This window comes from Drosophila navojoa, chromosome 4, assembly GCF_054131105.1.
Source record: "Drosophila navojoa isolate 15081-1374.11 chromosome 4, UAZ_NAV_1.0, whole genome shotgun sequence".
In the NCBI taxonomy this organism is placed as follows: domain Eukaryota; kingdom Metazoa; phylum Arthropoda; class Insecta; order Diptera; family Drosophilidae; genus Drosophila; species Drosophila navojoa.
The window spans coordinates 14113489-14134633 of record NC_142892.1 but is presented as its reverse complement, the minus strand read 5'-3'; the positions used below and the strand labels follow the sequence as shown (position 1 = coordinate 14134633).

The 21145-nt window shown below is 47.3% G+C and overlaps 8 protein-coding genes across 8 annotated transcripts; 7 read left to right on the top strand and 1 right to left on the bottom strand.

Moving 5' to 3' along the window:
- Positions 1-11: 11 nt before the first annotated feature.
- Positions 12-7975, top strand: hob (bridge-like lipid transfer protein family member hobbit). The gene is made up of 10 exons (XM_018100013.3): positions 12-220; positions 292-418; positions 484-1011; positions 1073-1348; positions 1416-1559; positions 1622-3681; positions 3739-4219; positions 4273-5311; positions 5373-7471; positions 7536-7975. The coding sequence occupies exons 1-10, from the start codon at positions 171-173 to the stop codon at positions 7605-7607; spliced, it is 6876 nt and encodes a 2291-aa protein (XP_017955502.1). The 5' UTR covers positions 12-170; the 3' UTR covers positions 7608-7975.
- On the bottom strand, positions 7967-21130 carry gry (trafficking protein particle complex subunit 11 gry). The gene is made up of 10 exons (XM_018100020.3): positions 20121-21130; positions 19832-20062; positions 19338-19766; positions 18886-19284; positions 18397-18822; positions 18145-18320; positions 9308-9810; positions 8431-9255; positions 8172-8366; positions 7967-8096 (listed from the first exon to the last, which is right to left on the bottom strand). The coding sequence occupies exons 1-10, from the start codon at positions 20870-20872 to the stop codon at positions 8070-8072; spliced, it is 3963 nt and encodes a 1320-aa protein (XP_017955509.1). The 5' UTR covers positions 20873-21130; the 3' UTR covers positions 7967-8069.
- On the top strand, positions 10231-12464 carry LOC108650064 (transmembrane protease serine 9). Its single transcript, XM_018099181.3, has 2 exons — positions 10231-11055; positions 11178-12464. Exons 1-2 carry the CDS (start codon positions 10281-10283, stop codon positions 12413-12415), a joined length of 2013 nt encoding a protein of 670 aa, XP_017954670.3. The 5' UTR covers positions 10231-10280; the 3' UTR covers positions 12416-12464.
- On the top strand, positions 12541-13635 carry LOC108650763 (trypsin-3). Its single transcript, XM_018100040.3, has one exon. It carries the CDS (start codon positions 12799-12801, stop codon positions 13591-13593), a length of 795 nt encoding a protein of 264 aa, XP_017955529.1. The 5' UTR covers positions 12541-12798; the 3' UTR covers positions 13594-13635.
- LOC108650769 (trypsin) lies at positions 13704-14547 on the top strand. Its single transcript, XM_018100045.3, has one exon. The coding sequence runs from the start codon at positions 13719-13721 to the stop codon at positions 14490-14492; it is 774 nt and encodes a 257-aa protein (XP_017955534.1). The 5' UTR covers positions 13704-13718; the 3' UTR covers positions 14493-14547.
- LOC115563714 (uncharacterized) lies at positions 14676-15599 on the top strand. Its single transcript, XM_030387145.2, has one exon. It carries the CDS (start codon positions 14774-14776, stop codon positions 15557-15559), a length of 786 nt encoding a protein of 261 aa, XP_030243005.1. The 5' UTR covers positions 14676-14773; the 3' UTR covers positions 15560-15599.
- On the top strand, positions 15628-16579 carry LOC108650770 (seminase). Its single transcript, XM_018100048.3, has one exon. It carries the CDS (start codon positions 15806-15808, stop codon positions 16577-16579), a length of 774 nt encoding a protein of 257 aa, XP_017955537.1. The 5' UTR covers positions 15628-15805.
- LOC108650764 (seminase) lies at positions 16933-18057 on the top strand. The gene has a single exon (XM_018100041.3). The coding sequence runs from the start codon at positions 17217-17219 to the stop codon at positions 18006-18008; it is 792 nt and encodes a 263-aa protein (XP_017955530.1). The 5' UTR covers positions 16933-17216; the 3' UTR covers positions 18009-18057.
- Positions 21131-21145: the final 15 nt, after the last annotated feature.

Sequence of the window (21145 nt, the reverse complement as noted above, 5' to 3'; positions counted from 1 at the left end):
CATAAACATAAACAGCTGTTTGTTGGGCTATATCTGCCCAAGCAACAGACGCTAAAATTGGAAGAGCGAAAACGAACACAAATTAGTTTATCAAAATTTAAGCGATATTAGTTACATTTAGATTAGCTTATTAAATATTATGGGCGTGCAATAATATTTAAATTGTGAAAATGTTACAGTTACTAATAGTTGTTTTACTAATTTTTCTCTTTATTTACTGGTAAGTGCAGACGCACCGATGGTAACTCAAAAACAGCGTTAAGCTAATGGTTTTCCTCATTATCTAATTAGGATTTTACCCACGGGTATAAGTTGGTATTTAATTAAACGTTTTCGGGTTAAAGTTCGTATTGGTCGCATTTCGCTTCCTTATTTGTCGCTTAAGAATGTCCACATCAGCAAAAGCGGTTTCTCAGTCGTAAGTGCGAGTTAATTACACCGTAATGAAACGCCCCTATAATATAAAAATTCTCGTGCTTTTAGCAAGTCGAGGAGGTTTGCCTGCGCAGTCGATTCTTCACCACTGAGGTAACCAAGTTGGTATCAATCTATGTGCGCGACATACGTATCAATAAGGATATACACAGCAATCGGCAGGATGACGTCAGCGATGGGTTCTATTACGAGCCGCGTAAACAGAAGGCCGAGGGCAGAGGTGTACCCGACTTCCGCGAAAGCAAGGTGCCCGCAAGCATTATAACATTTGCACAATTTATGGCTGTGCATGTGAATAACATATCAGTGGTGTTAATGAATAATGACTTCGATCCGGGCTGGTTTATACATGCCACAGCCAAGGAGCTGCATTTGGATGGAAGCATTGTGCAAAATGCGAGAGTTTTGCTTGTCAATGCAGCGTTGTCTGAGGCGCAGGCTAAGATGTTACGGCATTGCAATGCTAGGCGACAGTCCTTGGAGAATTTGAATAAAATTCGTCCATGCTTGGGTGAAGTCAGCTTCGATGTAGCACTTGATGCTTCTCTCTTTGCCCACGGACCACTTTCCATGGACGTAAGTGGTGATATATATGTAAATATACATATATATCGACTAATGTACTCTTCATTTTTAGACTCTCAGCTTGGTCATTAACAATTGCAAGTCAGTGATACATGGAGGTCTCTACGAGTTCCTTACCGAGGCCAAGCAGCGCACCAATCCTGGTCAAAAGTCGAAAACTTTACAGCAGGCATTCACACCAAGTGCAAGCAGCTATGACAACGACAACTATGAGAAGCTGGCGCCCATTATTCCAAAGAACTTCAACTTTAGCGTTAAGGCAGCAACATTTTCCGCCGTGAAGGAAAACTCACAAAATGATTTTAGTGCTAAATTACAGCTTTTTACCGTAGGCCAAATTGCACTTCCAATTAGGTTAAATAAGACTAATAAAAACGGTTTTTATTATTTTATAGATAACAGGTAAATTCAACTCAAAGATTGTGGATGAAAAGACTCTGCTGCCCTCGATGTTGGCCAAGTTGGTTTTTCAACATCTGGACATTGATACCAAATACGAGAAACTGCTCTTCGTGGAGCAATTTACTATAGACTCAGTGGTTAGTTAGCTACTCATTAAATATTGTTGTCTGCATCCTATACACTAATATCCCTTTTTCAGCTGGAAAAGGACATATTTAATCTATATGTGAAGCTCAAGACATTCCAAATTATTTACAATCATAGCGAGATCTATGATTTTGTAAACAATAATTTTCTGGCTCGACAGCGAGCAAGCAGCAGTCATCAGTTACTGCAGTTGGGCAATAAGCAAATGTCGCTGCCGGATCATTTATGTTTGGACGCACTCACTCCTCTAACATCGCCAACCAAACAGCGTCGTGATGGAGGTATTCTGGAGTGGATTATGCAGCGCATTGTGGTCAAAGGCTGTGCCGAGCTGTGGAACGTTTCGCTGCTCATGAAACTGGAAGATGAACACATCGCCATGAGTGTTAGTCACACGCGTTTTCTGCTCGAGCAGATCGAGGAAAAGCGCAGTTCTCTATATCGCAATAAGTTTCTCAATTTGTTGCTCAATCAGCGGCAATGGAGCATGGAACTAATGGTGGAAACGCTGTGGTCTAATCTGGGCAACTCCAACAACGATACAAACAACCTGAAGAAGACGCATTCACCGGGCTCTCCATTCTTCCTGGGCGTCAGCCTAGTCAAGTTGTGCTCCTATGCAAATACCACGAAACTGGACATCTCCGTGCACACGTTCCGCACCGAGTACAGCATGCAATTGGCCGAATTTATTGTCAAGTCGATGTGGTGTGTAAAGCAGTATGGAGGACTAGGCACAAAGCGTGCCAAGCAATCGCAACGTCCACCTAGCAGTGTAGCTGGAGAGCAGCCCAGTGGAACGGCGCTGCGTGTTTCTGTTAAGGTTAAGGATATTACGGCATATTTTGTCAACCATCATAATGTTTACATGCTGCTGAGCTTCTCAGAGATTAATTTGACACGTGCCCACAATTTCGCAACTCTTAAGCTGGAGGAGTTCCAAATGGCCATCATGCGCTCGATGACTGCGTCGTCGCTGTGTCTCACGGACTTTTCAGATGTGTTTGCCAGTTGCAAGATGATACGGCTGGAGCATCAGCCAGCGTTTGAATGTACGCCCGGCAAGCTGTCCATTTATATACCCGGCAACACCGAGGCCATGTGGAGCTCCAATTTGCACATGCATCTGTTAACTCTTGTGCGGGATATGAAAGACCTCAAGGCAGAGCTAGCCATGCCGCCATCCAATAGCACAGACAACCAGAAGCCGAAACGTTCCCTGATTATTGAGCTGTCCGCGGAGCGCAGCACTGTTTTTGAGCTGAAGCTATCGGAACGTCATTCAATACAGCTGTACGTAGAGAATCTCTTCTTCAGCCACAAGGAGCGCAATATTATCTACGCGGAGAAGGTCTTTGTCAGAATCGATGATCAGCATATCTTTACTGTCAAAGAACTGGACATGCAATCACTGTCGCATCTGGAAACGCTTAGCCATGAACGGCTTAACTTTCCAGGCTTTGTGCTGCCCACCAACAAGGTGTGGGTGACCACCATTGGCTCCTTCAAGGCGATTTTCCCATATGATCATGATTTTTATGATGCCATCAACAATGAGTGCGTCACCCATTACAAATGGCTGAAGCTGGTGCACAACTACAAGAAGAAACCGTTTACAGTGAATTCTCCTCTTCCCAGCGACTGGGTGATAAAGATCAAAGAGTTTCTGCTGGAGATCAGTGACGATCCGTTCGAAGTGAAGCTGCGTGATAACTATGTGCTCTTGGTCGACGAATATCTCGAGAGTCTGAAGCGGAAGTCTTTGTTTGATATGAAGATTGCTGAATTGTGCTCGGAACGGTTGCTGGTGCCCGCAGGCACCATTGAAAGTCTCTACGCGAATCTGGTCAAGAAGAACTCAGAGATCTACATACAACGCTCCAAGAAAATACGGGAAAGTGGGCCAGTGCGCACACGCCTGCTCGCTTGGATCATGACCGATGTGGAAATCTTGGCAATGGCGGATACTTCAATACACGGCTACGACAATGTGACGCGTACCATGCGCGAGATCGACTCGGAAAGCCCGTGGCCGGAAGAGGGACTGCAATTTTCCACCCTGTGGTGCCGTGGCGTAAACATAAGCTGCTCCGAATGGAAGTTTATGCTGCGGTAAGTTTGGATAGCTATATGAAACCAACAGATTAAATATATATTTATCACACGCAGCGACTTCCCTCAACCCATGTTCTATGTAAAGAGCATGCGCCTCTATGGCAACCTTTGTGGAGCAGAGCAGATGCCCTCAAAGCGTGCAAAGCGAGATGTCTTCGTCGAGGTGGGCGAGCCCTTCCAAACGGATGTGGTGCAGCGTAGCATGCCAACGATTAAATTCTATCATGACTTCGACTGCGAGCTGGAGAGCTGCAGCTATGCGTTCGGCCCTTGCTGGGAGCCCGTGATGGCCCAATGTAATTTGAGCTTTGAGAAGATTTCAGCGCCATCCAAGGATCCAAGTCCACCTCTTCCGTTTTGGGATAAGATGCGTTTACTGCTTCATGGCCGCCTAACCCTGATTGCTAAACAGTTCACGGTGCTTCTGCACGCTTCGCTCGATCCTTACAACACAACTGAGGAAATGGAGCTGACGTGGAACAATTGTGGCATTGTTTGGACAAACGCAAAGATTATGTTCAAGGGTGAGCTCAATGTAAGTGTGTGGATGGAGTCCTTTAGAGCGTCCTTTAACACAAATTCTCGTAGGTGACGGTGCGAACAGCGTCTCGCTATGACGATTGTCGACTGCTGCATTTTCCTAACCTGAAGCTGACTTTTAAGCTGAACTGGGTTTGTCTGGCCAATCCCAATGATCATCATGCTGTCATGCCCTGTGCACCCGACAAGCTGCCGGAATATTCCAGCAACCAGGTGCATGATTCATTTCGTGCTTTTCGCTCGCTCAACCTCAATATCTGGGCATCTTTCGAGACGAAGCCCAAGGTGGCTGAGGAAATGGAATTCGATATACCCAGCTTGGTGCTGTACGGCAGCACACTGCGCTGGTTTGAGAGTCTGAAGCTCATTCTGTCAGGCGTCACGCGGCCCACACGTCGTGGTCCAGTTTTCAACAATGTGCGTCCACGCAAGAAGCAGCTAAGCCGGCACTACAAGAAGGCCAATCTGCAGATGTGTCTGCATAAGTTCCAGGTGCTCTACTGGATGTCCCATGCCTTGCACAAGGGCTTCCAGCTGAACGGACGTCGTGTGTCCTTCAGCTCCGAGTACTGCCTAACGCTCAACTCTATTGATGATGGGCTAATACATAGGCCACGTGCAGATTGGTCCACGGTGTATATGAATTGTGAACTGAACGATGCAGAGATCTGGCTGAAGAGCATAGTCACTGAAAAGATGGACAGCAGCTCAGAAAATTTGGCCAGCGCTGCCGATGCTTTTAAAATTGTGCGTTTCTACTTTCTGAGCGTGGCCAAGGTGTCCTATGGCAGGGAGGCACTGATGCCCATAGCGGCAAGCAATGCGGAGGAAGACGCGAAAGCCAAGAGCACAACGCCCACACATAAGCTGGTGGTGTACGATCTAAAGGGCGCTTGGACCAAAAGCAATCGAGATGTAGCCTTCGCTCTATTTGACTCCTTTATGAAGTCGCAAAAGCTGAAGAACAATTTATCCACAGAGGCTGTCAAAAGCTATCGCAAGGAGGCGGCCAATTCGGCTATGATGAAGCACAAGCGAAGCGATAGCACCATCACTCTGGCGAACACCAGCACCGAGGTGTTGCCAAGTAGGTTGCCAAGTGATTTCCATGATCTGATAATCTGTTAATGTATATCCTCTCTTTGCAGTTGCCAATGCTAATACCGCGCTGAAAAAGGCACCGGGTCAGATTCATGCCACCGCCATGCTGCAGCAACTTATCGCGGAGGCGGATCACAAGTTTAATGTGTACAGCGATGATCACAGTACACAATCGAGGGAACTGCAGCTACAGGGATTGCAGGCGTGCTCCGCGCAGGATATTATACATGAAAACTGGTCCATCAGTCTAGTCAACTCTCAGGTATTACTTAAAGGCTGTGAGACATCGGGATATGTGATCATCAGTGCTGCCAAGGCAGAAATATTGCAACGCGAGCATCGACCTGTGTGGCGGGATCGTTCGCTCATCTCGAAGACGACGTGGAAGGGATTGCTAGAGTGCATGCAGTACTATGCCACAGTCAGTGCCGGCGACAACGACTCGCTGTTGGAGAAGGAGATCATGTGGCTTACCGTGGACAACATACAGGACAAAGATGAGACGGTGATTAATAATCACCTGCCCGAGGACATCTCGCATCTGGTGGGCAGTGGGCGTAGCGTAGGTGGCGTTGTTTCCGAAACCGTGGGTGCCTTCCTCAGCGACAACTCTGGGCAGGCACAGCCGGTGCAGCTGCAGCGCATCGTGTCCAAATGTAAATGCGAATTCTTCTACGTAAGCTACGGCGATGCCATCGATCCGAATAACATTATTGAAGTGCCGCCGCCACCATCCGAGGAAACTTTGTCACCGTGGGAGAAGCAGGATGATCCCGTGGATGCCTTTACATTGATGCATCACGATCTAGACGTGTGCACCAATTCCCTACAGTACGCTATGATATTGGATATAGTCAACAATTTGCTGCTCTACGTGGAGCCGCAGCGCAAGCAGGCGGCTGAGAAGTTAACCCGCATGCGCTTCCAGCTGCAGCTGCACTCCACGGAGGATCAGAAACGGCCCATCCAGCAGAAACAGACAGTCATACGCAGCTTGCTGATGAAGATACGCTCACTGGAGAAGGACATACATCTAATCAGCAAGGAGCGCATCGAGGAGGGCGACACACTAGAGCTGCGCGCCGAGTTTGAGCGAGTGCAGAAGCAGATACGCGAGAGCAAGGAGGAGTTGAACACTTTCAGCGAGGAGCTGGACATGATGCTGCTGTGCTACAAGGAGACCCAGCTGTCCCAGCTCAGCAAAATCTCCAACGTGCGCTCGGACAAGTCAGTGACCATGGTGCGAGCCAACGAAATCTGCTTTAAGCGTGCCCAGTGGAGACTTACCGAGACGGATGGTCAGATTGGCATTGCAGATTTGGTGCTGAGTGCTTTCCTTTATACGAAAAAGTCCAAGAGCGATGATTCCGTCGAGCATCTGCTGGAGCTGGGAAATATCCGAATGGAGAATCTGCTGCCGCGTGAAATATATCGTGATGTTCTGCTGGCCACGGAGATACAGAAAGACATGCCCGTGGATACGCACAAGCGTGTGCTACGCATCTTTTGCCGCGAGAAGCCGCCGGTTGGCGGCATTTCCGTTAAGGACCACTTTGAGATCAATGTGGCGCCCATTACCATAGCGATCACCAAGAAGTTTTATAGCACCATGTTGAAGTTCTGCTTCCCGGATCGCGATGCTTCCGAAACGGAGGTCAGCGATGAGCTGGATGACAATGCGTCCACCAGCTCAGCATCTACAACGAATTTACAATCCAAGTCTGCATTATCGTCGAAACGTGTTGCCAAGAGCAAGAAGAGTGCCAAGGACTCTGAGTTCTATGTGAAAATCGAAAAGGACGATGTCGAAAAGATGAAGGAGCGCGCAGAGAAAAACAAACTCTTCATATATATCAAGATACCCGAGGTGCCGGTGCGTGTCAGCTACAAGGGCAACAAGGAAAAGAATCTGGAGGACATTACCGACTATTCGCTAGTGATACCCACGCTGGAGTATCACAATGTCACCTGGACCTGGCTGGATCTCTTGCTGGCCATGAAGTCCGTGAGCCGGCGCGTCATTCTCTCGCAAGCAATCAAGCAGAAGTTGCAAATCCATCGACGCCAGCCGGTGCTGTCGGCAGGTGAGCGTGCCACGCCCCAAGAAGAGGATAAGGCCAAAATGCTATTTGGCAATCGTTTGCTGGTAACTTGACATTAGCTGAAAACTAAAAGTAGTTAACTTATATTAATCAATGTTTATTTTGCAGAGCGAGAATCGAAACCAAAGAAAGAGCGGCGGCGTTTTCAAATTTCAATCAAGCGGCAAGAGGACAGATTAATGCCTTTATTCAAATCATATTTATATATACATGATATATATTTAAATATGTATGTATATGCATATCGTATTAAGTTTGGGAGACCCGTTGCAGGCCCGGCCAGGCCAGGCTAGGTCAGGGCACTTGTAATCAAAATATCGCGAGTCCCTTCAATTTATGTTTACAAACATACACACACATACACTACAAATACAATCACAAGACACACATGCACACACCCGCAGCAGAAGTATTACGCTATATAAATCTATAAATATAATTAATGCATGTGTGTTGTCTGTCTGCTTGTTTAACTATTATAATTAATTTTGTTGTATACTTCTTTTGTTTAACTTTAGCAAATAAACAGAGGGAAAATCTAGAGTTAATTGAATTTTTAGTTTCGCTTTTTACATACCACAATGATATAGAAATAGAGGACTTTAAAACACTTAAATTAGCTAAATATGCACAGGATAACATTTACTTGGTCAACTGCTTCAGCGGCGGCTGAAATGAAATTCAAGTTCGGGTTAAGGCCAAGATTTTCGAATAACTACATATTTATATATAGGGTTTACTCACCAGCACAAAGACGCGCTTGGGTAGAGCTCGCTGCACCAGCTCGTAGAGCAGCAAATTTTGGCTGTCATGCTTTTGGGGATCAGCCTTGGTGTTGTACTCCAGCGTGAGGACGGGCAGCTCCTGCCAGGCCACCTGCAGCGGATACAGATTGTAGACCAGCTCCTTCTCATCATACGCCATTATCGAGACATCCAGCTGTGGTAGAAATCACATTGAATACCCTCACTGAAATGTGAAGTGGACTGTGTTGGTAACCCACCTGCTTGTGGCCGGAGCATATAAAGTTATCAGATTTGCTAATGGATAACGTGGCTATCAGATGCAGGACGTGCATTGTTGGGTTCTTGAGCACCACCTTGAAAGCCATCGGCATTTTGACAAACATCTTCTCTTCGATGGTGCAGTAAATGTTCAACGGCGGCTCCGCTATATCAAGGCCACTTATTACAAATTTAGATTCGTTTTCCTCCTTGCCGCCTGCTCGACGCCAGCGTATGCAGAAGACGCCAAAGCGAGGTATCGTCGGTGCTCCTGCTCCCGTATCCAAGGTATAGACGCCTTTGATGAAGCCGCGACAATGGCCCGTAGCCTGCACCGCTTCCATTGCCTTGTTGTACACGACGCGCATGCTCTTCTGCGTCTCCTGCCCACTGGCAGGCAGCGTAGAGCCTTCGTCCGTGCCCGCAACAGTTAGCTTGCCATCATCGGAATGCAGGGAGTTGCTCATGGCGCCCACTGTGGATAGCTGCAGAGCATTGGTGTTATTATTGATGATGGTCATCGATGTGGGTATCTTGCCCAGGAGACTCTTGCTCATAAAATTACTCTGGGCAACATTTGGCGCCTGGAGTGGCGCATCGCCAGCTTGGCCCGCTGCAAGCTGTGTCTTCTGCTGGCGACTCACAAACTTGTTGTTCACACTATCGTCGAGCTTGGAGCGCTCCAAATCCCGCGCAGTCGTCCAATCCTGTAGCGTGGCATTCGTGCGCAGCACGATGACGCTCTCCAGCTGATCCCCAGCTCTGTATTTGTTGGTATACTTCTTCCGCTTAAAACTGTAGTTCGATTGCACTAAATTGTGATCCTGCAGAGAAAAGTTAACATGCTGCAGCACTCTTTAAGGCTCGCTCACTTACACATATAAAGAAGCTGTCCAATATCTCCACCTCGTCTACGGCCACCACCTCCGTATTGGCGCGCAGCAGAAAGTTCTCCCCCCGATAGACCTGAGTCAATGGACGGCGATTGAGTGAGTAGAACCGGGCATTAAACTTAAAGTCGCCGGCACAGCGCACGGTCAGGATATCCTCCCGGGACTTGCGCAGCCTCGTCTCGTCCAGATACTCGATTTGCACGGGCGATATGACCGCCAGGCTGTTGGTGACCAGCTGGTTCACATGCTCGGGCGTTGTATCCGTGCTGGTGGGCGTGGTGCTGTGACCAGCTCCGCCGCCACTTGCACTGCGATCCACATCCAGCGTATAGCTGAGTCTCTGCTGCAGCTTGATCTCTGCCTCCACCAGGCTGAAAATGTAGTAAGTGGCGGTGTTGCTGCCATGGGCAGACAGTTCGCCTACATCAACCTGGATCTGGGCGTGCAGCTTTTGCCGATTCGATGAAATATCCGTGGTAAGGAAGACTGTAAGAAAAGAGGATTAAAATTTTAAGAAATATATCAAATATATAAATAAAATACATATTAATATTTAATAAAGAGTAAGAAGTTTAACAAATAATAAAATTTAAAAAATTATGCAAAATATATAAAAAATAATAATAGACCACAAGAAACTTTAAAAACTTCCGAGAATCCTCTGGTCTGTGACATGTGAGTACAGAAAAAGTATATACTCTTTCAGCAATTTTTCAATGGGTACACAAGACTCAGTAGACGATAGCGTAGCTGGCCAAGTTCAATGGTGTTGTATGTAAACAGTGGGCACAGGTGTTTTACCTACAGCTGTAATGTGAACACGATGTTGGGTAAGGTAAGTAACGCTGCCTCTCGACCTTTTCATATGGTTTTCCCAAACAAACCAACTCTATATAAAGGGCGGATAAGTACGTCGCGTGCGACAGTTGAATCATAGCCTTCGTTACAAGCTGAAGATGAATATTGTATTGGTGCTGCTTCTAGTGGAGAGCTGCTGGGCTCTAAGCCCGACGGAAGTTGAGCACAGGCGTGTACCTCGCGTGGTAGGCGGACAACGCATCGAGGTGAATTCGCAGCCGCATATGGTGAATATCAGACGTCGTGGTAGCTTTCACTGCGGTGGATCTTTAGTGACTCCGCGTTGCGTCTTGACCGCCGCCCACTGCCTGCAAGTGGAGCAGCACAGGCCAGCGGATTATGTGGTGCGGGGTGGCGTGACCTATTTGACAGATATGCGCAATGGGCGCGCCGTGAATCGCATTCTGATGCCCAGTGGCTATAATATTTCCACTTTTGACCAGGATGTGGCGCTGCTGCAACTGCAGAATCCGCTTCAAGGTGAACACATTGAGCCCATCCAGCTGGCCAGGCAGCCGCCGCGCCCCGGCAGCTACGTGCGTGTCTCGGGCTGGGGACTGACCGATGAGCGTTCACTCCAGCTGCCCAATCAGCTGCACAGTGTCCAGGTGAAGGTGCTTCCCCGTCTCAAGTGCCAGCAGCTCTATCAGGGCTACAGGAATATAACGGAGAGCATGTACTGCGCCTCGGGGTCTAGCCATAAGGACGCCTGCAATGCGGACTCCGGCGGACCGGCGGTCGACATGAATGGCCAACTGGCGGGCATCGTGTCCTGGGGCAAGGCCAATCGCTGTGCCCACGAGGACAGTCCAGGTGTGTACACGAGCGTGGCGCACCTGTACGACTGGATAGTCCACAATATGCTCAGATATTGCCACTGATCTCTGTTCGAGCCTTAGGATTACGCCATTGAGTATTAGAACCATAAATAAACAAAAAGCTTTACAGCAAACAGCCCTGATTGTTTTACTTTTATAATTTGTTGTTTTCAATATATTGCGTTAGTTTTGCGGATCGCGTCATTTCGCGCACAAGACACAAGGCCCAGCTGGCTCAATCAACCCATTGCAAAGCCAAACTCTCTTTTCTTATCCAACTATTTGCACAGTTGTACGGCCCGTTTGGCGTGTGCTGCTGGCCCGGGCATAAAAGACGGGCCAAGGTAAATTCGCGTACATTTCACGCCGAAATGCGGGTGCGCTGGTTATACTTGGTCTTTATTCTGCTGCTGCTGGATCAACTAGCGGCGGCACAACGTCGTAGCCGCGACAGAAAAACACGCAATACAAGACTTGCCCGTGCCAGGAATCAAATCGAGCCTCGAATCGCCAGTGATACGGGCACTGCATCCATTGGGCGTAACCGTATTCAGCCGCGCGTCATCAACAACAGCAATGACAGTGACAATGGCAATTGGAGTCCACTCAACAATCGCCGAAGGAGAAGGAGAACGAACCGCTGGAGAAGATTGAACAATCGCAATAGAAATAGAAGGAACCGTGCAAACAGAAGGAATCGGAATAGAGCCTCTGCTCGCATTGTTGGAGGTCGCAGGGCGCGCATTTTAGGTGGCCCCAGTGCATCCATAGCCACGATGCCATATCTGGTGCAGGTACATCGTGGCGACAGCTTGTGTGGCGGCTCATTGATTCGGCCCGAATGGGTCCTGACTGCCGCCCACTGCGTAACGGGCTTTGATGCCTCCGAATTTTATGTAGTCGGCGGCACAACCACGCTAAACGGAACGGATGGCGTAGGACGCACTGTCACCTTCACCAGCGTGGCGCCCCTCTACACCAAAAAAGAGTTGAATATGGATGCCGCACTGTTGAAGCTGAACGAGACGTTGACGGGCACGAATATTAAAACCATTGCATTGGGTCGGCGTATGCCACGACCGGGCACAAGGGTGAGAATCGGTGGATGGGGCGCCACCAGAGAGGGCGGCACTTCGGTCACAGAACTAAGATCGGTTCAGCTGATAGTGGTTAATCAGAGGGATTGCCGAAGGGCCTATCAAGGAGCGATGACCATAACTAACAGAATGTTCTGTGCACAGGCCAGGGGCAGAGATTCCTGCAGCGGCGACTCGGGCGGCGGTGCCGTGCAAAACAATAGACTGATGGGCATTGTGTCCTTCGGCACGGGCTGTGCCAGACCTAAATATCCCGGTGTCTATACGCGAGTGGGCAACTTGCGTAGATGGATTAACAGAATCATTTCAAGCAATTAAATTGAACGAGGAAATATATGTGTACATAAAGACGGTGTTCAATCTATAAGCCAAATCGATGTGTTAGTAGTATTACATAGTAGTATTTCCGTTATTAAGAGTAATACAGTGTGTGTAAAGAGAGACAAAATCAAGAGCATAACACGTTGTTAGCTCTTCGAATAGCGAACGCTCAAAACTCTTAAGTAATCAACTCTACAGCTAATAATATTATTTAAAGTCAACAATGAGCAGCCGCCCTATGGGCGGAAACAATTGTGCAAATGTTGATATATGTTTCAGATTTCAGATTCCAGATTTGTTGATAGCTCAGCCCAAAAAGTATAAAAGCACTTGGCCCACTGCCTAAAATGTAGTTTGTTAGTTCCTCCTTATATAGAACAATGCTTGGATTACAGCTTTTGCCACTGCTCTTGGCCAGTGTTTGGTCGCTCGAAGCAAATCAGACATCATCTTGGTCGCTCGAAGCAAATCAGACATCATCAGACATTGAACCTCGCATCATTGGCGGCTACGTCTCAGATATAAAGGATCTGAAGTATCTGGTGCAAGTGTCGTCGACTAAAGAGATTTGTGGTGGTTCGCTGATCACCACACGATGGGTCATCAGTGCTGCACATTGTGTGGACCGAGTGCGCATAGCTGATTTGCGAGTCTATGGCGGCACTTCGGAGCAGGGTCCTCAGAACGCCATTCAGCGCTTGATCGATCTGATCGTGATACATCCGAGTTTTAACAGCAAGACAATGAATATGGACGTGGCCGCTTTGTATCTCAACGAGGACATGAAAGGTGGACTAGTGGACACGATTGCATTGGCTACTCGGCCAGCGCCACCAGGCCGCCTGGTCAAAGTCTCCGGCTGGGGTGCGGTGAATCCCAAATCCTCAGAAACGGCACGCCGTGTACATAGTGTCGTCCTGCCCGTCTGGTCGTATGCAGCCTGCCGAGCGGCCTATCGTGGCAAGCAATTCATCAGCCGATACATGATCTGCGCAGCGAAGCCTTACAAAAGGGACTCCTGTGACGGTGACTCCGGTGGCCCGATGGTCTATCAAGGCGAGCTGGTTGGCATTGTCTCCTTTGGTTTCGAATGTGCGAGCGGCTTGCCTGGCGTCTACACCAACGTGCCAATGATAAGAAGATGGTTTATGGACATCATGGCAGAGTATTCCTAACTTGTAGCTGGTTGCATTCTAGACATAATAAATTAGTTAAAGATTACGCTTATCACAAGTCAATTAGCTGGGGAACGTTTGTCTGTTGGCTATATAAGCGCTCATTTCGTGCGCGCTTTAGGAAAATGTGGTTCAAGCTCGTAACCTGGCTAACGTTGCTCCAGCTGCTAGTTGGCGCGCCTAGCCGGCAGAACAAAATCTTTGGTGGACAAACGGAGGCGATTCGGAATTATCCATTTATGGTGAATTTGCGACGAGGTCCGCATTTTAGATGTGGCGGCGCTCTCATTGCGCCCAGTTGTGTGGTCACAGCCGCTCATTGTCTGGAGGGTCATCCGCATTATGTCGAGGACTTGTATGTGCATGCCCAGCAAGACTGCCTAAATGATTCAAGTCCAGCAGCGCATGTACGTCAAGCCTGGTTCGCTTGTGTAGCTCCACAATACAATGGATATATATTGGATGCAGATCTGGCAATCATCAAGCTGCGTCAGCCGTTTGACACAACGGGCAATGTAAGCACCGTGCCCATTGACTTCAACGATCTGCCGGAGGGTGCAGATCTAAGGATTCTTGGCTGGGGCATGACCGGTAGTGGGAGTCAGAACTGGGGGCAATGCCTGCAAACAGCCAATGTCAGCCTGGTGCGGCGAGATCACTGCCAGCGACAGATGAGCTCTTATGGTCCAATAACGAATAATATGTTTTGTGCTCTGGGTCCGAATGCCACCGATGCCTGCCAAGGCGATTCCGGAAGTCCCATTCTGTATGCTGGTCGCCCTGTCGGTGTAGTATCCTGGGGTAATCACTGCGGCAGCGGGCTACCTGGCGTCTACACACGCTTTGGCAGCTCAACATTGTCGTGGTTCCTTAAAAGGTTCATGGATACACACTGCTAGTATAAGATCTGAACTATACAAATAATTTACATTAAAAACTAATATTACTTTAGCTTTGAGTTGCACTTCAATTAATTTATAATCAATTATAATATAACCTATTTTGAGATTGAAATCGTAATTATCTTATTGTAAAGATATTCTGGCGTTTCTACAACTGTCAAAAGTTTTAGGAGTTAGCTTTAAGCAAACAGCCTTAAAAAAAAAAAAAATTAAAAAAAAAAAAAAACAGAATTTTAAATGTGCACGACAATTGTCCATTTAGTGTGTGATTTTGGAATATGTGGCTAAAACTCATAACATGGCTAACGTTGCTGCAGCTATTAGCTGGCGCACTTAGCCAGGAGTTCAAAATCTTTGGTGGAAAAACGGAGTCAGTTCGGAACTATCCATTTTTGGTGAATTTGCGACAAGGTTCGAAATTTGCATGTGGCGGAGCTCTTATTGCGCCCAGCTGTGTGGTCACAGCCGCACATTGTCTCGGAGACCGTGGAGAAAATGTCAATGAGTTATATGTAAATGCCCAGCAAGACTGCCTAAATGGGTCAATTCCAGATGCGTACGTACGTCAGGCCTGGTATGCTTGTGTCGCTCCACAATACAAACCAAGCGAATTCGATGCGGATCTGGCAGTCATCAAGCTGCGTCAGCCATTTTACACGTCCGATATTATAAACACCATTGCCGTTGATTTCAACGAGCCGCCGGAAGGTGCAAGTATGAGAATTGTTGGCTGGGGCATGACCAGCGATGTGGGTCAGGATTTGGGGCAATGCTTGCAATCGGCCGATGTCAGCGTGGTGCCGCGAGATCAATGCAATCGCCAGATGAGCTTTATATCTCCAATAACGAATAATATGTTCTGTGCCTTGGGTCCAAATAAGATTGATTCCTGCAGTGGCGACTCTGGAGGTCCCATTCTTTATAAAGGTCGTCCTGTGGGTGTAGTATCCTGGGGTAATCACTGCGGCAGCGGGCTACCTGGCGTCTACACACGCTTTAGCAGCTCAGCAATGATGTGGTTCCTTCAAAACTTCATAGAGACACACTGCTTGGACAAGATCTGAACCTTTTAAGTATTTTACATTAAAAACTATTATCTCTCTAGCTTTGAGTTGGCCTTTGAATTGATTTAGGCAAGAACTTCTATTGCTATTGCATTCTGTAATTATCTTATTGTACAGAGCGCACAATAAGTTGGCATTGTCCAAGTGGAATCCATTGAAAAAGCTCGACGCATATCAATTCATATTGTTACGGAGCACTCAATAGAATAAAATGAAGTAGTGCACTCGGCACACACTGTTCAGTTGATGTCTGAGTCTGGACACGCCATGTGTTGGCTAGAGTTATGTTGGTTGTTCTGGTTGCTGCACGCTGCCCATGGACAAAGGATTATTGGTGGCCAGGAGACAAGCATCAGCCAGGTGCCATATTTGGTGTATATGCGCCAGGGCGGCAGTTTTATCTGTGGTGGCTCCCTGCTCACGCCTAGCTTTGTGCTAAGTGCTGCACATTGTGTCTATGGCGCCAGGGAGCAGGATTACACTGTACATGCGGGTGCCAGTCGACTGGCGCAAAAGGCGCCCGTGATCCGTAATGTTGTCCGTTTTCACATTGCCCCAACCTACTCCCCCAGCAACTTCGATATGGATGTGGCTATGCTGCAGCTAGAGCTGCCTGTGCCGCTCACAGCTGGTCAAGTGGCCACAATTACACCCTGCCAATCGGCAGCGGCCGCTAATAGATACGTCCGGATTAGCGGCTGGGGTGTGGAGTATGAGAGCAGTCGCCAGCCAGCAGCCCAGGTTCGCACAGCTGTCATCCGTGTACTTTCCCATGTGGAGTGCCAACAGGCTTACGCTGGCCAGGCACAGCTCACTGATTCCATGATTTGTGCCGCTGTGCGTGGCATAAAGGACTCCTGTTCCGGCGACTCGGGTGGTCCATTGGTCTATCGCGGCGAGGTCTGCGGCATTGTTTCCTGGGGATTCGGTTGTGGGCACGCTGCCTATCCGGGCGTCTACACCAATGTGGCCAGCACGCGTGTAAAAACTTTTATAGATCAAACACTGAGAAAGCTTTAGCCAATTCCGATAACATTTTACAGGTTAGAGAATTCTTTACCAAATTGCTCGAACTGCTCTTATTATGCTTATTGAAAATTGATCAACTATTGTAGTTAATAACTATTCTGCACATGATGATTATAATAACTGTTCATGAGTGAAAATAATAACACATTATAAAATTAGCTAGTAATTGGTAAGTTTTCTGCACTCAAAATAAGAAATATCTATAATTCAGTAAAGTTAACTAATTTACAGAGTGCAATGAAATATATAATTATAACAAGGTCAAAAGCCATTGGAACGATAAAACATATGTACATACATTAAAAAATACATATATGAAACCCATTTAGATACGTTTATCTGACTAGATATTTAATGGCTTTGTTACACTTTCGATGGGCCGCGCATGATAGAACAACAAAATGGTTTATTAAAAATAATTATTATTTGAACAATAAAACAATGTTACAATTATATTTCCTCAAAAAGCCGCCCGTATATAAAATGGCATGCAAACAAACGCGCGAGCCGACTCGGATCTGGAAACAGTTAGTGCTCAGCTCTTACTCTTTCGACTCTATTTGAACAAGTGATCTGCTGGCAAATATTTACGCTATGAGCGTAGACGTCTGTTCTTGCTGAGAAACCAATGCGACTGCTGCTGCTGCGGCTGCCACTGCCAGTGCCACTGCTGTTCCTGCTCCTGCTCATGTTCCTGCTTCGGATAGCCACGGGCAAAGCCGCCAATGATGTTGGCGCTCGCATTGTGGGCGGCATCCCGGTGGATATAAGGAGTGTGCCCTACCTGATCAATCTGCGCATTTCCGGCAATTTCATTTGTGGCGGCGCTTTAGTTACGCCCACTCATGTGGTGACGGCAGCACACTGTGTAAAAGGCGTGTCTGCGAGCAGGCTACAAGTGGTGGGCGGTGCGACACTGTTGACGGATGCAACAGGTGTGCGAAGGAGCGTGGCCAAAGTGTTTACACCCAAAGCCTTCAATACACGCACCCTGCACTCGGATGTGGCTGTGCTAAAGCTAAAATCACCGCTGGAAGGCAACAACATTGCGACCATTCCATTATGCAACTCCAGCTGGCAACCAGGTGAACTGATTAAGGTCTCCGGCTGGGGTAAAACGAGTGAGGGCAGTAAACGAGTCTCCCAACACGTCCGCAGCGTGGACGTGCCACTAGTCTCACGGAAGAGCTGCATAAGCCAATACAAAATGCGAGGCACCATCAGCTCAACCATGTTCTGCGCCTCACTGCCGGGCGTTAAGGATGCCTGTGAAGGCGACTCTGGTGGCCCGGCAGTGTATCAGAATCAACTGTGTGGCATTGTCTCTTGGGGCATGGGCTGTGGCAGACGCAACTATCCTGGCGTTTATACAAGTGTCAAAAGTGTTAGGAGTTTTATCGACAAGGCTTTAAGCAAATAGGCTAACCAAAAACATTAAACTAAACAATAAATGTGAATGATCAAACGAATCATCAGCAATGCCCATCTATATCGACTGAACAAAAGCAGAAACATAGCAGACAATTACGTAATAATTTAGTTCGTGTTCCACTTACCGCTATTGCGCAGCTCCTGTGGAACGCTAATGTGCACGCCCACATTTTGTAGATAAACATTATAGGGATTACTAATGGTAGTCACCACTGGATAGTATTCATTGACCAGCATTGTTGTCGTGACCGGAGCATCGCTCACTACATGGCCAAGGTTTGTTTGAGTGCTCAAATGGAAGCTGCAATGGAAGTTCAACGGAGCGTTAAATGAAGGCTGCATATAAATGCTTATGGCTTCCGCTTTTTGTGACCTACGTGGGCGCAATATAGCAAATGGTGTTTATCGTCATATTATCATCCAGATCGCGACTGCGCGTGTGATGCCGGAATGGTTTGCGTGCATAGTTTGCGCTGCACGTGAGCAATGCGCCAATTTGTTCGGTGCCCATAAGCGCTTCCAGCCGCGCGATGCGCAGTTGTGTATTCTCATTAAACTGATGAGCCTCCGTGCTGCAAATGAGCTGATAATAATAGCCAGGCTCTAATCGCATATTCTTCTCAAATGTCTTTGGCTCTATGTGCTCCGGTTCGAGAGGCTGCTGTTGATGGGTACGCAACTGCAGCAGACTGGGAAAGCATAAATACTTTAGGGCCTCCAGTTTGTAGCTTATTTGAGGATTACTGGCATCGACAAGCAGAACTTGAAAGCTGCGTATGCGCAACGGCACGTCGGTAAGAACGCTGTGGAAAAAACGAGCAATACAATAAGCACATTCTAATGAATATATAATCTTTCTAACTAACCGCACTATTAGATTTATCTGCAGCACATCGCTATTGTTTAGTTGAACCTGTTCAAATGTAGCACAGAGCTCCAGCACACCACTGACTTTATCTAAATCAATTTGAATCGGTGATTTTACGCTTGCCAACGCGTTACTCCACAGCGCTTGAACTTCAGGCGTCATTTGAGTTTGTGGTATTGGAGGCACACTTTGAAACACTTGCCAAAGATTCTCCAGCAGCAGCACACGCTCTTTCTGCTCACCATGATGGCTCAAAGAGAGTGCCTCAATGCTGCAAGAAATGTAATCGGCCACAGAGGCGGAGAGCAACGCACAGCGTAGAGTCTTCAGCAGCACATCACTAAAAATGGTCATCCATTTCTCTTGACGGTAGTCGGGCAACATAAGAGAGTACAGACTGAAAGGGACAATAGTATCATGAATTAAACTTAACATTAGGCAGTCACTTACGTTAATGCCTTGGCATGATCGCCACTGCGAAGATACTCCTCGGCCATGTCAATGGCCAGCTTCTTGCGGAATCTCAAGCATTTGTAGATCTTAAACTGTGCCATTGCCTGACTGAGAAGCGCTATGATTGCCGATGAATGATTAAAGTTGCGCTCCTGTTCCACGAGTTGGATATTTGCCTGCTGCTCAGCTACAGGATCACCCGTCTTAACTGCACGTGTACCAAAGAACTCGGTGTACAAGCTCTGATTTGGCGTCGCATTCGTTGTGCTTGATCCTAAGAGCGTGGCACTGGCCTGTTGAGCGGCTTCACGTCGCTTTATCACATATTCGGCGGCCTTCTGGTAATAAATGCCTGGATGCTGCGTCTGCAACGCAGGCAAACCGTTCTTGATTGCTTCACAGAAGAGTTCCGCGAAGACTGAGTGTCTGAAAAACGATTTGGATAAAAAATTGTCTTCATACTTAAGGTAAATCATATATTCCCAGCTTACTGCGTGCTTAGCCAGGCGTAATGCTCAAAGGCTAAATCCTTGAAACCCAAACAATTTTTATATTTATCAACGTGAATAATGAACTGATTAATGGAATCCCTTGGAGTTTTTAACTTAAACATAAGCCGGCACATTTTATAATTGAGAAAGCCAGCAATTGTTTTGATCTCCATGCAATTAGTATCTGTGATCCGTATTTCATCTAAGTTACCGTAGGCCTGAAAATAGTGTCTATAGCCACAGTAATCGTTATTGATTGGATTTTCGTATTGAAGCATTTTTCACTTACTTTTGTGCCGTGCTAAAGTCCTGACGCATCTCAGCCACAAAGCCTAGCTTAAATTGATGGCGTATCTTGAGTGTTGTATGGGCAGCGGAAAGCTGATCGCGATGAGTACGTATACGTTTAGACATGAGTGCATAGTACGACTGAGCCATATCCAAGAACGCGGACTCCAGACGCATCGTGTATCCCATTAGATGCTCCGTGTGGGGCAAAATGAATAGCATTTTGCTCGTAATTCCGCACGCGGTAGTTAGACTAGCGGCACGCTCAGCTGCCAGCATATCCTCGCCTGCCGGCAGTGGCGCTGATTTCTGGAGCAACACCAGGCACAGTCGTGTATTACGTTCTTGCAAAGCATTCTTAAGGCCCTGAACAATAGCTGCACACTGCACTTGTTTCTCTGTCCATTGGCTGTCGTTCCATTCGATATCTTGGAAGAGCACCACCACGGATGGCAATACGTGCAAATGCTTCAACATCCAGTTACGCTTAAGTATTCCTTTCGGATGATACCACTCGTATGAGGCGCGCTTTGGCTTAGCAACCGGAAACTCATAGTTGGGAGGTAGTAGTTTATATTGCACGGCAGCCCGATCCCTGTCCCTATCCGCTGGCTTCCGTTGAAGGGTGCCGCTGAATGCATCCCAAATTGATTTGTGAACGCTTTGGTTCACGATATCCAATCCACAAAAGCCTATCAGCGGTTGTGGTATTACGAGCAGCTCTGAAGGCAGAGTTGTGCCATCAATCGTCATAGTTTTGTATGTGTAATAGATATAATTTGCTTCCCCGCACACTGCTGGCAAACTCTGTTTCAAGGCCTATCGTTGGTTGTTAACTGAGAGTGAATTTTGCGTATTGAATGCCTTTGCCGCATTAGGCACACGCAATACAACAGTCTTAGTGTACGATAGCGCTGTTCTGGCCAACAATTCCAGCAAATTTTACGGTATTAAATGTAAATAAACGCCGCCCCAGAAAATGCAGTTTTCAATCAGCTGTAGTTGTACGTAAGCTTGTAATCGATA

What these genes read in the sequence shown, in the direction of transcription:
- hob (XM_018100013.3), top strand. Translation starts at nt 171, where the DNA reads ATGTTACAGTTACTAATAGTTGTTTTACTAATTTTTCTCTTTATTTAC. An exon ending in ACGGACCACTTTCCATGGAC is followed by an intron (nt 1,012 to 1,072) that starts GTAAGTGGTGAT and finishes CTTCATTTTTAG; the next exon opens with ACTCTCAGCTTGGTCATTAA. An exon ending in CAGCACCGAGGTGTTGCCAA is followed by an intron (nt 5,312 to 5,372) that starts GTAGGTTGCCAA and finishes CTCTCTTTGCAG; the next exon opens with TTGCCAATGCTAATACCGCG.
- LOC108650064 (XM_018099181.3), top strand. Translation starts at nt 10,281, where the DNA reads ATGAATATTGTATTGGTGCTGCTTCTAGTGGAGAGCTGCTGGGCTCTA. An exon ending in CCACAATATGCTCAGATATT is followed by an intron (nt 11,056 to 11,177) that starts GCCACTGATCTC and finishes TGTTTTCAATAT; the next exon opens with ATTGCGTTAGTTTTGCGGAT.
- LOC108650763 (XM_018100040.3), top strand. Translation starts at nt 12,799, where the DNA reads ATGCTTGGATTACAGCTTTTGCCACTGCTCTTGGCCAGTGTTTGGTCG.
- LOC108650769 (XM_018100045.3), top strand. Translation starts at nt 13,719, where the DNA reads ATGTGGTTCAAGCTCGTAACCTGGCTAACGTTGCTCCAGCTGCTAGTT.
- LOC115563714 (XM_030387145.2), top strand. Translation starts at nt 14,774, where the DNA reads ATGTGGCTAAAACTCATAACATGGCTAACGTTGCTGCAGCTATTAGCT.
- LOC108650770 (XM_018100048.3), top strand. Translation starts at nt 15,806, where the DNA reads ATGTCTGAGTCTGGACACGCCATGTGTTGGCTAGAGTTATGTTGGTTG.
- LOC108650764 (XM_018100041.3), top strand. Translation starts at nt 17,217, where the DNA reads ATGCGACTGCTGCTGCTGCGGCTGCCACTGCCAGTGCCACTGCTGTTC.
- gry (XM_018100020.3), bottom strand. Translation starts at nt 20,872, where the DNA reads ATGACGATTGATGGCACAACTCTGCCTTCAGAGCTGCTCGTAATACCA. An exon ending in TACGCCTGGCTAAGCACGCA is followed by an intron (nt 19,767 to 19,831) that starts GTAAGCTGGGAA and finishes ATCGTTTTTCAG; the next exon opens with ACACTCAGTCTTCGCGGAAC. An exon ending in TATGCTCCGGCCACAAGCAG is followed by an intron (nt 8,367 to 8,430) that starts GTGGGTTACCAA and finishes TTTCTACCACAG; the next exon opens with CTGGATGTCTCGATAATGGC.